This window comes from Rhipicephalus microplus, chromosome 7 (assembly GCF_043290135.1).
Source record: "Rhipicephalus microplus isolate Deutch F79 chromosome 7, USDA_Rmic, whole genome shotgun sequence".
Lineage (NCBI taxonomy): Eukaryota > Metazoa > Arthropoda > Arachnida > Ixodida > Ixodidae > Rhipicephalus > Rhipicephalus microplus.
In genome coordinates this window covers 117,762,334-117,777,833 of record NC_134706.1, presented here as the reverse complement: position 1 = coordinate 117,777,833, position 15,500 = coordinate 117,762,334, and the positions used below count along the sequence as shown (strand labels likewise).

Here is a 15,500-nt window from a genome sequence, read left to right as displayed (position 1 = left end):
CATCACGGCGCTCCTCGACAGCTCGTTACTGACCAAGGCCGATAATTTTATCTCGCGTCGTCCAGGATATCGTACGTTCCTGTTCCACGAACCACAAGTTCACAACGGCATACCATCCACAAACTAATGGACTTACAGAGTGCCTGAATCGCACTATCACGGACATGTTGTCAATGTATGTTTCTCCAGACCACCGTGACTGGGACGCAATGTTACCCTAACTCAACTTCGCTTACAACTCCTCCAGACATGACACCGCAGGCTCTTCAACGTTCTACCTTTTTTATGTACGGGAACTCTCTCTGCCTCTTGAAACCACCTTCCCGCTGGTTCAAGCTCCCCTGTCACATACGTCCGCGATGCCATAGAGCGAGCCGACGCCGCACGACATATTGCCCGAGAACGACTCATACTTTCTCAAGCCTCTCAGAAAGATCAATACGATCGTCACCACCGCGAAGTTTCGTATGCACCAGGTTCTCTCGTAGTCTTGTGGACCCCATGGCGTCACATCGGCCTCTCAGAAAAACTTTTATTTCGCTATGACGGACCATACAAAGTCCAGCGCAAGATCACCAACCTCACCTACGAGATACAGCGAGTCGTCGACGAAGCGCACTCAATGCCACCACCATCCACTGTTGGTCACGTCGTAAGACTGAAGCCTTATGTGTCACCCAACACTCCCCTTTCGTGACAAGCGCCGGGTTGGCGCTTTAACGCCATGGGGTAGTGCCACAACGCAGTAGTAGGATTGGGGCATAAAGCAGTAGAGGGTCCCTGCCTGAAATAAAAGACTACGAAATGGATAGAGACTGGTCCCAGCCCGCCAGTGTGCCAGGCATTGTCGTCCCGTGTAATCGTCGTAAATATCTGCAAATATACGTTTCCTTGTAAGAACACCAAGCAATGCAAAAAAGCATGCAGTTGAGCAATTTTGTTATAATTTATGAAATACAAGAGAAAGACACTACAGCAAATAGTGAAGTTTTGCGCAATGAAACGTCCTAAATACTACGGATAGCAGTGCGCATCTGTGAGAGAAGTGCGTGACTATACAAAGTGTAAAAACACAATTTTTTAAAGGGGCCCTGCCGCTTTTAGAGAAGCATGGTCAGAAAACGCTGACGATTGGTAGCAGGAGCTCCCGAGAACACGCGAGCCAAATATTATAGCACAGCAAGCCACCTGCAAGTGACAACACATTGTTGAAGTCAGCTATAAATTGCTTTCTCTTCACTCGACAAATGACGAACCAAGCTCAAAAATCACTCGTAGAAGGCCATCTATCAGCCATTGGCTGCTTTAAATATGGCACATGCATTTGTTACAGGCATCGTCACGAAAAGGCGTGACGTCTACGCGCGCAAGCGCGATCACACTAACACGAGCGTGTATTCGAATAAAAAACAAAGAAACCATGCTCAAGGTCACAGGGCGTGCGCGACGTAATTTTTTTTGGCCTATGACATCTCTGCTTAGCTTGCAGCGCTTTCTTCGGGACGAGAGCTGAAAGATTGCGACTGCAGCGCGTGACAAATCTTCGAAATTCTGCTCGTACTGGACGAACTTTTAAAATTTTCGCGACGTTGAAATCTTGAGGCAATAAGATCTTTTAGTGAATCTATTTCATTGTTCCTTGAAAAAGCGCTTCAGGACTCGTTCATTGTTTGATGACTGCTTTTAGAAATAAATCTACTGTTGTATGCTCCACAATATCGGGTAATAGGCAAATCCACTCTTGGGTGGTTCTTGGAAAAAAGAATACTTGATTGTATTTCTGTGGTTTACGTAATCTACAACTTTCATTGACTGAGATGAGCGCACAGAATATTCACTTGTTTGTCTGGTGTGCACTGTTTTTTTTTTAGATAGATATGTGCCAAATTCGACAAATATTGTTCCACCAACAACAAGAGAGCAAATTTACTTGGTTGTGTGAAAACATTTCGAAAGCCCGCTTACGAACAAAGTATCGTGCTTGACTCTTCCAAGCATCACTACATTCCAAAAACTTTCAATGGAGGTTCAGCAGTTTTCTTTCTAATTTTTTGACGATTTGGAACAAAACTGTAAGTAAAAGAACATGAACTGGCACGTCAGATGCTGGGTGGAGTAGAGCCTTCACTGGACCTAAAAGATTTTTCGGAACTAAAACAGGCCCTGAAATTTGAAATTTGAAATTTGTTTTAATGGCAGTGAGTAGCAAAACTCGAACAGCCTGTGCATGGCCGATGAATGAGTTAGGACCAAGTGGGTCTCCGTAGGGAGAGTACTTGTTCATGCTGTTTTCACATTCGTGTATTTGCTGTCTGTGTATAGGAGTTATATCTCTAACTCGCAGATATCTTTATATCTGCGTAATAATTGTCCGCTGTGTCATTAGCGCAACCTAAGGTCATACACGTCGCAACTTTCTATTAAATATATATACTGGAGGTATAAAGTTTGTTTCTCTGCTCAAAGCCTGATTTAAGGCTTTATCACTTTAAAGTGAAGTGGCTTATTCAAGCTCAAGGGATGAGCCAGTTTGCGTCGTCTAGGAGAAGAAACCGAATTAAAAGAAAACAGAGAAAACCGAGGACTGGCAGAGTTGCTTGGGTTCGGAAATACAAAAAGTACAGTGCACGGAGTGGAAGTCTAGCACACATATACCGCAACACATTTGCCTTTGTCATAGCGAAATATTTCGGCATTACTTCAAACAAAAGACAAAAAAATGTCTTGGAATACCGATACTAAACTTCATTACTTTTCTCCTCGGCACACTCATACTCCACAAAGATATTCATCAAATGTCGCACAATGTTGCGAATGAAGCTGCAGTGATTGAATTTTACTTATTTATACATCGCAATACGTTGAGTGCCAAGGCTAATTACGAAGGAGAATGTGGTTGGTGTTACAAGATCTGTAATTATTATTATGGCCATATTTACAGGTATCAATAACAACTCTTGCGCGCACTATATTTCAACAATGGTAATAAGCAATGGACGCAGAACTCGACACACTTGTTAACAACAAGCTGAGCAGTGCTAGAAATAGCGCAGTTCAAGCAGCTCACTCGTATCGCTAACGAGAACCAGGTCTTTGAGAAAAACGTATACATTTATTTACTCGTCAGATATGTTTCACTGAAGAAGATGCTGCGTTTATTTTTCCTAAGCAATAAAAGCTTGCCGAATAAGCTGCCTAATTGGAAACTTAAGCTTGATCTAAACCCAAGACTACCGAAAGCAAAAATGTCTCTATAACGCTGTAGACGAGCCCTCACTTTGTGTCTCATGGGTGTGACCACTGTAAATACAGTGTACGAACACCCCTCACACAACAGATAATGAATTCGCGAAGCATCATAGTACCCACAATGTCCTCATTAAACATCCCTCGTAGAAGCAGGGAACGCAATACAAGCCTATAAGGCATTAAGCATACTTCGTTGATAGGGTGGCCGAGGAAGATGAAGTATGGCTGAGCTATTGGAAATGTAGTGGCACCCTCAAGGCCACGCCCTTTTTAAGGGCCAACTCTGGCAATTTTTGAGGTCAATGAATCAGTGAAATTTGCTGGATACGTTCCTTTTCACATTACCCTCATTTATGCCATATTACAAGCTTGCGAAATTTTGATTGTTTGCAATTTATATTTAAAGATTGCATCAAAATGGCTCACATGGCTTGCCAAAATTATTTTCAACACTGTGTGTCTTCACCTTTGTCATGTCAACGGAAGTGACGCGGCTGGTGGCATCGCTAACTTGACCACTGCAGCGTTTACCGTGCTGACCACAATGCGACCGCGGTGGTGTTCGAAGGTAATCTTCTTTCCTCCGTGGCGTTAGGCCGGCGTTTCGCTGGTTTGGCGCTTGATTTTCTGTTCCCTGTGAAAGAGTGTGCAGTGAGTGGTAGTTGGTGTTGCTTTCTGGGTTGCACAAACCACACACACAAGACGCAGAATGTTTTCTAAAGCAGCTTTCCACGTGACAGTGACCCCCCCCCCCCCCCCTCAGTGAGAAGTGATCAGAGCGATCAGGCAGGACAGTTGATTACCGAGCGAAACAGCACACGTGTGTTCTGCTAATATCTCGCCGTAGTTTTATCACAACAGGGTCTTGCCAGCGTTTGGCCGGCGTCTGTTTGTCCGTCTGTGCGTCCGCTAGTCAGTCCATTCATCCGTCCGTCCATGCGTCCACCCGTCCGTGTGTCGGTATATCCGTCCATCTGTCTGTCTGCCCATCCATCGTTTGCTTGTCTGTCTGTTCGTACGTGCATCCATCCGTCCGTCCGTTCATCTTGTAACATTCAAGTACCGCCACCTCGCATCTTGAAATCATACATTCATCATGTAGAAGTACCGCCATGCAGTAGATAATCCAAGGACTAAATGAGAGGTCGCTACCTACTACTGCGACTACCACTGCTACTAATACTACTACTACTACTACTACACACAACGCGGACGCACGACCCACGGCAAAAATAGCATCGCCCCTAAAATGGCGAGATAACAACATCATTCGCGTCAGAGTCGCCACTGTCGGAAGGCTCTGATAATTTGCATGTCTCGGACATGTTAGTTGACGTTTGGCGCACTCACCTCTGCTCCGAGCTAAACCAAGAGCGTCTGCAAGGAACTGGACTTTCCTTGTCGGTGAAGAAATCTGAGCTACTGCTATTTCGCCCTACACTTAAAGGTCGGCCACCCAAACAAAATCCCCAAGCGCAGGCATAGGCCGATAGAAAACTCACTACAAGCGATGGTCACGCCATACCAACCGTGGATAAAATCTGAGTGCTAGGTTTGATCATAGAAAGTAAGGGTACCAATAGAAAGACAGTTCACAACATTGAAGCCAGAGTGTCTAAGACGATGCACTTCATTAGGCACATTACCAATAAACACATAGCAACGAAAGAGGCTAGCATCATCCGTTTGATCCAATCATTTATTCTAAGCCACATCACCCTTACGGCGGCGTACCACCGATGGTTCACTGCAAAATTCAAAATTCAACAGCCTAATTAGGAGAATTTACAAACAAGTGCTAGGTTTGCCTCGAAACACCAGCACCGAACTCCTTCTTCAACTTGGTTTACACACTACCCTTGAGGAACTTATTGAGGTGCAACAAATCTCCCAATTCGAGCGATTAGCCAAGACTAAGCCAGGCTGCTAGATTCTATGCAATCTCGGTATTTCTTACCACATTCAACACGGAAACAAACAAGACATACCACGCACTATTCATTCCAAGCTCACAGTATAACCCATATCAAGAAACATGCAGCCTGAACAAAACAAGGGCAGACGTGTCAGCAGAGCCAGTGCCATGTCAAAGATGTTTGGGCGCAACCATGAGACAGTATTTGTCGACGCAGCACGCTACCAGGAATGTCACCGCTTCGTGGCTGCTGTCGTATACCACACACAACAATGCAAAAGCAGCGCATCAATCATCACAGGTAACGTAGAAATGGCCGAGGATGTGGCTATCGCGATGGCCATAGCCCACACTAACGCCTTATGTGTATTCAGCGACTAGCCGACAGCCGTTCGAAACTACGCCAGAGGCAGAATCTCTCCCGAGACATTGTGGATTCTTAGCACAGGCAAAATTCACGAGGCGGGCAAATACGTGCACATCCTGTGGTTCCCTGCCCACACACCACTAGGTAACCCGGAGGACAGTCCGAATGAAGTGGCTCACAACGTGGTTCGAGGTCTTACGTTCCGAATCACGTCAGACAAAGCGATCATTCAAACGGACTTTTCTCCGCTGGTGTGGGAATGGAACGATCGGCTCACTAAATTTATTGACATAACTCAACACTATAGAGCGCTAAGGTGGGAGTACCCTCCATCACACCCTAAGCTAAATCGGGCCCAGTCCGTTCAGTGGCGGCAGCTACCAACACGCACATACACGAACCCCGTCATCATGCACCACTTATATCTAGACGTCTATAGTTCTAATCTCTGCCAGTATTGTACCACTAAAGCCACTCTTGACCATATCCTATGAAAATGTCCAACATAAGTCAGAAATTTTGGGGTCGTGGCCTCCAGTGAAGACCTTTGGGCGCGTTGGCATACTGGGCTGCTCAGTTCGGGCCTGAACAAGCAACTTCGGACAATCCGGCAGGCCAAGGAAACTGCCGAGAGACACGGTCTCTCCCTTGGCCCCTAGGTGGGAGCCCATCCCAGCGATTTGCCGGAAATTGATAAAGTCTACATGTCTCTCTCTCTCTGCTTGGCCCGCGTTCATAGTTTGCATACATCGCGCTGGCAGGAGCAGCATGCCTTGTACGACGTCTGGTTTTAGGTTCCTACCAAACGCCACGTCATACATAGAATGGGTGCTCGGTTGGGTTTCGCTTTTGTTATTGCGTCTTTTTGCTTATTAAACATTATTCTCATACTTGCCGAGCACTACAGCTATCGGGTGCGTGACAAGAGTGTCTCAGGAACACAGACTCACTATTACCCTGCCATGGTAAAAAAATCGCCGGAGTTGGCCTTTAAGCAACTTGCCTTGCGCCATTACAAATCTACTTTCAGTCTTTCATGCCGTGTTCAGGCGTATAATCCTTTCACGGGCGAGTGCTCCTGTTACCGTGATTCTATGCCCAACAGGCCGTGACGCGTGTAAGAATACTGGACTGACACGTAGTTGGCTTGTCCTCGAGACCCACAAAATCTGCCAAATTTGAAGTGGAAGAATTGTACGCAGATGTATATCGCATCCTGTCGCAGGCGGTCGTTGTCTCATGTGACTTCGCATAACGCAGACAACAGCACGTACAGCTTAGACATACTGAGCGCACGCGTGGAAAGTCTTCATGTTGATCTTGTCACACCTTGGTGATGACATTAAGTACAGAGACTCTAAAGGCGAGGGTGGTCTTACGGCTGTCAGCGCTTGCAATAACGCATGTGAAAGCGGGTATATACCACAAAAAAGTAAGAAAAAAAACAAAACATATATAAACAGAAAGAGTAAGAGAGACACTGACAGGCAAAACTAGGAAATAGAAAAATAAAGACCAGCAGCGGGGAAAAGAAAAGAGGAAACTGAAAAGAAACAATGGAGGTTTTTTTAGGGCTTACAGCACTACCGCCAAGTGTCCATAACTTTTGTCTCATTGTGCGCAACATCTCTTACGGGTAGCGGTGATGAAGCGGGCCCCAACGTCGGTGAAATAGGCTGTTAGGATCCCGTGTTATCTTTAACTGTCGAAACGCCGCGAGCACCAACAAGAAAAATAAGCTATTGAGGTTGAGAGAAACAGCGGAGTTTCGAAAATATCTAGCAACTTCTGCAAAATTTTTTCTTCCTCTTCACGCTGCAGGTTTGTATACTGGTGGTGCTCTGCATTTTATTTCCGCTTCAGTCGGCAGCATTGATGGATAAATAATTCTTTTTTTCCATTACGCGTGGACAGATTTTTGGACAGTGCGCTTGTTATATTTCATGTGAATATGACTATACGTACACCTCTTCAGCCAGGAAGCTAACAGTCTTTTATTACACACAACATTCAACTAGCCGGCATTTTTACCTCCTATATGCTCCATTCCATTTCATGTCATGCACACGGATTTCTCTGAAAAAAAATTTTCTGCTTCACCAACAATACTTCTTCAATAAATATAAGGCGGGACCAGCATCATTCAGGCATGGTTGTCATGGTAGTTGACCAGGAGGGTGAAAAATGTGTATCGTGAAGACAGAGTAATCCATTACGAAGTATACAAATTAGAGATAGAGTTCTTGCAACTGCCGTTTGAATGCCCTTAACAATGCTGCGATATTCTGAATTCTTCTTTAGAGCACGTTACTGAGAAGCACATCAGAAAAGCATTGGTCCCAGGTTTTAGAACAACAGAGGAAAAGATTTTGTGAACTACAATTTTTTTTCTCTTGGAGTTATTGAGAAATACGTGGTTTATATACTGTGCAGGCTTTTGCTGAAACGTGATGATGAAAGTTTATGCTATATATTAGTCACATGCCCTGCCCCTTCAGCAAATCTTCAATTCAAACTACACATATACCGATTCACTGCTGTCTTGGTGCGGATGCCCGGTTAGAGGTATTTGAAATTTTATTCAATTCAGTAATATTAATAAGTAAAAATACAGAATATAGTCGTTCTAGTAGAGAAGAAGGTCCGATGGTGTAAGCACTGTTGGAGACCTTATTATAATCTTGAAAAGCACTACAGACACTCCCCCGTAACTTGCATTAAACTGGGAAAATGGCCAAATTCGTCACCTCGTGCTCGCAGGTTCTTCGCGATGCCTTGATTGAGAACCAGACTGCCGAGATGTACATGGACGTGTGTAAGCCGAAAGTTCTGGGCACTGAGTGTCTGGACAACGTGTCGCGGAAAGAGTGTCCCGAACTCGACCACTTCGTTGTCTTCTCATCCATGTCTTGTGGTCGTGGTCAGACTGGTCAGACAAACTACGGTTTCGCAAACTCCGTCATGGAGCGTCTGTGTGAGCGACGGGTCGCCGACGGGCTTCCCGGTGAGTTCAGCTGCTCCTCCGTCAAATGTAGAGCTCACATGATCGATGACAACATTGTCGGCTTTAAAAGGGACAAAGTTACCTCAGTTCTGGAAACATCGGTCAAAATTATATCAAAATTATGCGAATTGTATCAATGGTCAGCTAGGCGAAGTACAAAATTACATTGAAATAAGAAACTTCAAGTACTTAGTAAAATTGCTCAAAAGACTTAGGAAAGCCTTCAATAAAATTGATGAAAACCATTCGTGAATTTTCGATGGTGTAATAGACATACCGTGCAAAACAGCATTAGCTCCTTTTCGGCACATAGGCGCGTATTTCTTCAATTTAGGACTTTATTTTTAGTCGGCAATTGGATACTCGGAAATAATAAAATAAAAAGTACAGTCATCAATAAAATCTTACGTCAACTAAACTACTGCCACTCTTCGCGTCATTCTAAATTTCACATTGCAAAAAGTTTCAGGAACCTCCTCCTGGCAACCCAGGACAGGTGCATTGTCTATAGTCTTGACACACATAAATATTCAACCTAGAATAAGTAGTTTATTTGCGCAAATGTATTGGAAATTTGGTGAGGAAACTAGCAATAGCCCATTGGTAAAAAGTAAGTGTTCGCACAAAAATATTTTGCAGAAAGGTTGGAGAACGCACCATTCTACCAACCGTGCCTTAATACTGAGTAAATTGGCTTGCCGAACAAGATGGCTCATTTAATTCAAAAAAGGAAACTCCGCTTCATCAAAGTGAGCATTGAACAACCAAACATGACAACGGCCGCCTCTCCTATTTTCTTTGTGTGGCTCTTTCATATATATATATATATATATATATATATATATATATATATATATATATATATATATATATATATATATATATATATATATATATATATATATATATATATATATATATATATATATATATATATATATATATATAGGCTAGAATGACTTATCATTGCAGGAAAGACAATTTCACGAGGCAGTCAAGCCATTACAGCTAAGAAATTACTGGTATGAGAGTTTCGATGTTCATACGTGGACTGGTGGAATAAAGAACTTTATTATTGACCAACAGGACACATTAGTGTCCTAGATTAACCTGGCATTTTAATTATTTGTTCACTGGTACACATTCAGGTTTGGCTATCCAGTGGGGCCCCATCGGAGACGTTGGCGTAGTCCACGAAAACGTGGGCGTGGACTGGGAATATTTTGGACTGCTTCCACAGCCAATATCTTCCTGTATAGAGGTGATGGACTACTTTCTGAGCCAAAAGCAGCCCGTCGTATCCTGCTTTGTCAAGAGCAGCCCATCATCAATACAAAACAGCAAGGATAGACGAGATCTTGTTCAGAGTGTCGTTCACATACTTGGTGAGTACTGCTGGCTTTTGCCTTGAAAAAGTGCTCCCTGTAGACCGCATAATTTAGGGGGCCTATTCATCCTGTCCGCCCAATCTATTTAACCTAAACAATGCTGCAATAGTACTAAAATGAATATAGCAATGCTGTGTTGTTTGGAATATTTACGAAAGAATTGTTAGGTGCTTTAGATATACATTTTTCTATCTCTTACACTATATATAAAACAGAAACAAGTCTACAATTGTGAACTATTATTTATAACGACAGAACATGCTTGACTGTTCTCTAGCACAAGAAGCTACGTAAAATTGTCTCCTGTGCAGGCAGCTGCTCAAGTGACTTGCCATTAGAACAAAATATGATATGTATTATCTCTTCAATATTTTACGCTACTCTGGGCTTGAGCTGTGTTGCTAAGGAACTGAAGCCTTACTTTTTTGTAAACAAAATTTTAACACCTACTCAAAAAACTTTTGTGAAATCACTACTGTAAGCAGTATTTTCTTGTATGCACCACTGTAGACATCAATTGGTTTATTGCCGTGGTTGTAATTGATGCAAATTATAGATGTACAATTATATATTTGTACAAATATATATACATATATATATATATATATATATATATATATATATATATATATATATATATATATATATATATAAGCTGCAAGGGGTCAAGTGTAATCGTTTCACGCCCTTTCTTTTATTTATCTTTATTTATTTTTATTTTTGTTTATAACAGAAAGCCTTGCGAAATATTTCTTACACTCACACGATATCTTTACCGCGTAATTTTGTTTTCTGAAGGCTTACAGAAGTTTTGTTGCTCCACATAATTTTGCCATGACATTCACGTCATTCATATAAAAAAGAAACCGTAATAAGGGGTCGTGTGGTTGAGCAGACAATTCCACAAGTAGACTTGTCTTCTTTAGGTCTAGAACTAGTCTTAAAGAAGACAGATGAACTTTGAAAAACACAGGCTCTACGACAATATTTTTGTTTACAGATTTTTTTCTCGCAAGCATCAATCGTCCGCTTTTTGCCACTTTTGGATAGTGTCTCACATAGAAATTTGGGATAAAGGTCTATCAGTCCAAACGTTGTTTACCTCTAGTTTGCTTTTGTAATGTATCTTAGTGCAGAAACGCACTTTCCAGTCTATTTAAATTGACGTATGATTAACTTCTATTATCGCGAAAATGCGTTGTCTAGTGTGCGAACATCTATCACAATAAATGATCACTTGATTATGGATAACTGCACTAAAAAACGAGAGATTTTTTTCTGGACACTTGTATAAGCACTTGTTCCTGGCCATGAGTGGATATGGTCACGTAAGAACGTCCTCGTGTGATGTTAGGAATAACTTAATCATCGAGATTATGAACCACTCGGTGTCAAGTACTGTTCCTCGCAAAAGCTACAACGCCACCATGATTTCCTATATATCAGTTAGCTGAGTTTTAAGCTTGCAAATTGAACAGTGTACATAGATCGAGAGTGATTTTGATCGCTAAAAATAGTGCGGCTAAGCAATATTAGTATAATAATAGAGTTTACGTGAAATACACATTGGTACCTTCTTCGTGTGAATGTTTGCGAGGTAAAAAGTAACATGCATACTCCCAATCCTGATGCGTCATCTAAACAATTGACGCGAATAACGAGCACTACTCCTGCTACCTCTCGTGCAGGCATCCGAGATAAGTCGAAGCTGAGCCCAACCATCACCCTCGGTGAATTGGGAATTGATTCGCTGATGAGTGTCGAGCTCAGCCAGATACTAGAGCGTGACTACGACATGACCGTGCCTTTCCAAGATATCCGGCAGCTCACCGTGGGCCAGTTAAAGGAGATCGGCGAAGGCGGCAGCGGCAGTGCTCCGGCGTCTGAAGCGCCAGGTGCTGCTGACACCACACCAGGTATGCGGATACAGGACGTATATCTGTGCGTCACTTGCCATCAGCTGAGCTCATGTTTCACCATCAGTTCTGAAACTTCAAACGTGCTTCCCGTGAGGTTCCCTTACTGGTGGATGATTAACTTGTCCGTAAACAGTTCCTCAGTTGGGCAAACAAAGTTTCACTAAGGTAATAAACAAAAAATATTATGCATGCCAAGACTCAAAAACACGACAAGAGACACAAAAAAAAAACGGTGCCGTGGCCGACAGCGCAATATCTGCGCTCAATACCTACCCTCAAGATCCTACCTCAAGAATACGTACCCTCAAGAGCATAGTTCTAAAAAAACAATCTTTGTAGCGGCGATAGTTAGTCGCCGGTATGTTCATGCAGCAGCAGCTGAAAGGCACAGGGGACAATCAACAAACACTACTACATCTTGAACAAATATTAGCGCGACCAAAGCGGGGATGGGAAAGAAATGACAAACCAAGGCGGTGACTCACAACTAAAATACGCGGAATAAATATCTGGAAAAGCCAAAAAAAGAACAAAAATACCCATCGCGCAAGTTGAAAGTGACCAAGAGAACAAAAAACGAAGTGGATGATGATACTTGCAAGCTATCTGTGAGCTATGAAACTTCTGCATCTTATAGTGCTGTAAAGGCTGGCTGATCACTTCCAAGTGACTTATAAAACGCCTACGGGAATTCCCGTTGGCGCTGTTCTCTGTGGAAATGCAGTATTTTCATTCTTTTTCTTTTTTGAAAAGGAAGATTCGAACGATTCTTTGACAATGGATGCATGGTCAAATGAGAACATGTGCTATTTTTACATTATGCGCATGCCCCTCTATTTTTATGTTTACGCTGAGACTAGTTTTGTATTGTAAACCTTGCTTCAAGAAGACAGAATATTGTATACTATACAATATTTCTACAATCTATAAAATTATTCCTGTATTTTGTCGCGCATTTTTGCCGTTTGTCACAATTTGGCCATTCAACCTTCCTTTGCACACTGAACATACTTGCCCAACCTTTGGCCAACGCTGAACACAGCATCAGGTTGGTATCTATCAGCCACATTTTGAATCCCGTGCGACAACCTATGCACTTATGGAATCAAAGCTAAGTGCTGTCAAGTTGAGGTGTGGTTATTTTGTGTTTATTTCTGCCCAACCTCTGCTTTCTTTTCCACTTTTTCACAGGTCCTCGTGATAACACGTTAAGCGTATCCTGATTCTATAGCTCTTGAAGCCTGCTTTGTGACGCTTTGATGGATTTTGTGGTAACAGGCTTTCAACAAGGAACACTGAATGCATCCAACACTTATGCCACTTTTTACAATTTTCGAGTGATCAGATGAAAGTGCCAGCAATGGCTTATCAGCTCTAGATGAATACACCAAACAAAGGCGATGTTCACCGCAAAAATAATCCTAAATCTGAGAATTGTAATTCATTTTCAGCTGGCAATTCAAATGTGAAACTGAGCCTCTTACCACAATTCCTAAACACTTTTAGAACATCACTTACTCTTCTTTGTAAGTCACAAGTCTTAACCATGACTAGAACGTCATCTACCTAACACAAAACTCTTTTTATCCAATTGCTGGTTGACACCTATTGAATAAAAACAATTGCTAGTCATTAAGGCTAGCTAGACAGTTGATGGTCATTAAGAGTAACTGACTGCATTTACAGAGAAGTAACGGTGGGAAGGAGACACAAAAAGTTAGGTGCGCAGATATGATTAAGAGGTTTGGAGGTATAACGTGGCAGTAGAAAGCACAAGACAGGGTTGATTGGCGGAACATGGGAGAGGCTTTGATCCGGCGATGGGCGTAGTCAGGCCAATGATTATAGGATGATGATGCATAAAAGAACGTTTGTGATTTTCAGCTAGTTTATATTAGCTTCAATTTTGTAACACCGAGCTGCAGAAATTTTATTGTGCTGTGTGCGACATCGTTCTGAAATGCGTTGCAGTAAGACAATATTTTAGGTCAGTAGGTTCATAGCAATAGGAAAGTACAGTGCGACTGAGACAATCTTGAACATGCCTTAAACCCAAGAATGTTTTGTTGATTGTCCCAGCTAATCTCTGCTTTCTTAATATTATGTTGAACACCCTCCATTGCAAACGTGGTGTACATTTGGCCGACGCATAATGTGTTCTCCTTAGTTGCACGAATCAGTAACACAGTTTCATTAGATGTGGTCCTTTCTTGCGTGTCGAATGATTTCAATATCCATAACGCATTTTATTCGCAACTTATGTATGTAGCGATCAGATGTTTTCTGAAGAGTGTTGTGCTAACTGTCGGGTTTATGGAGCTCCGCTCGATTCGCAGTATTTGAGCACTATTTCTATAACGTTATGTAGCCGCTATCTCAGTGAGTTCACAAGTGATTTAATGATGGTTCAAAGTCAAGAACCAATGCCTCGGTGATTCTTTTTTATCTTTTTGCGTTGCTTCATTCAAAAAAAGCTCCAGAAGTGAAGGCAGCAGATGGCATTCAGGAAACCTCTTCCTAAGAAGATGTGAGCATCACAGTGAAGCCATCAGAAGTTGGGTACAGTGCATGTATGGAAAGAAACCACGGAGGAGTACCTACGAAGAGGGATAATTGTTACCTGACGCCGTATGGTGTGATTTAATCCATCAACTTTCAAGACAACCATGAATTGAATAAAAGATGTTCGTCATGGAGCCAATTTCTAACCTACTTTGTGTGCCTCATCACTATTTAGAAACAAAAGCTCTCTGTTGAATAAACTACAGGTTGTAATGGCATTGTCACCTCAGAGCTCAATTGTTCTGCCACGAAATGGCCGTTCGCGCGATGTGCGTGTGGTAAAGTTCGTGATATCACTTTGTCTCAGTGTATTGAATCAAACGAGCATCTCTCAGAAGTGTTCTGTTGAACTACCAAATACTGAGATGCTAGAACGGTGAATACATCGGCGGTGCACTGCTTGTTATCATCTCGTGCTCACTTGTAAGCACATTACTGTAACTTAGCCCGCAACAAAGTGCAATAGAAGACAGAGTAAAGAAAGGGTGACCCACAAAGAGCCCTGACATACAACAGTATATTACCTAGTAGGTAAAGATAAGCTATATTATACTCAATTCATATAGGCAGCAACAAGGTAAAATGGCAAAACGTCTTACAGAACTTTATGCATAGTGCAAACGTCACAGCCCACAATGGCGTGTCAATCGACAAAATTTCCTGAGATTAAAGTTTCATTGGTGGAGTACTGGCGCATGTGCAATCAAGCTTTGTGATGATATATGCTTCAGCAATGTCACGCGTCAACCGAGGGTTAGCTTAGCCGGTAAATCGCAATTTTCGGAGAGGGGCACGCTTTCGCAGTCATCAAATTGAAGGCACAAGTGGCCCAAAACCATGTTATACACATTGTATTGATGCACTCTTAGACGGTATTTAAAGTACCTACCACTCTGTCTTATATTTTGTCCCACGTGGCAGCTGCATAGAGTACACCATGCCAGTGCATCAGAGGACGCACTGCGTTGTGTATCTCACAGAACAACTATTCCGACTGTCACTCGAAGCAAATTTGCAAAGCCGTGGAAAACACACGGTTATATTAGCATATATTAGCATATAAACCTGTTGAGTTTGTGCAACAGGTCATGCATGT

General features: G+C 42.5%; 1 protein-coding gene across 2 annotated transcripts in view; it reads left to right on the top strand.

The window, feature by feature from the left end:
• LOC119180338 (fatty acid synthase-like) overlaps positions 1-14,554 on the top strand; it is a 112,590-nt gene extending 98,036 nt beyond the window's left edge. For both annotated transcript variants that reach the window (XM_075869600.1, XM_075869599.1), the window contains exons 23-26: positions 8,292-8,535; positions 9,684-9,920; positions 11,612-11,839; positions 14,317-14,554. In XM_075869600.1, the coding sequence (XP_075725715.1) occupies positions 8,292-8,535; positions 9,684-9,920; positions 11,612-11,839; positions 14,317-14,363 (756 nt within the window). In that variant the 3' untranslated portion in view covers positions 14,364-14,554. The remainder of the gene's footprint in view (positions 1-8,291; positions 8,536-9,683; positions 9,921-11,611; positions 11,840-14,316) is intronic.
• Positions 14,555-15,500: the final 946 nt, after the last annotated feature.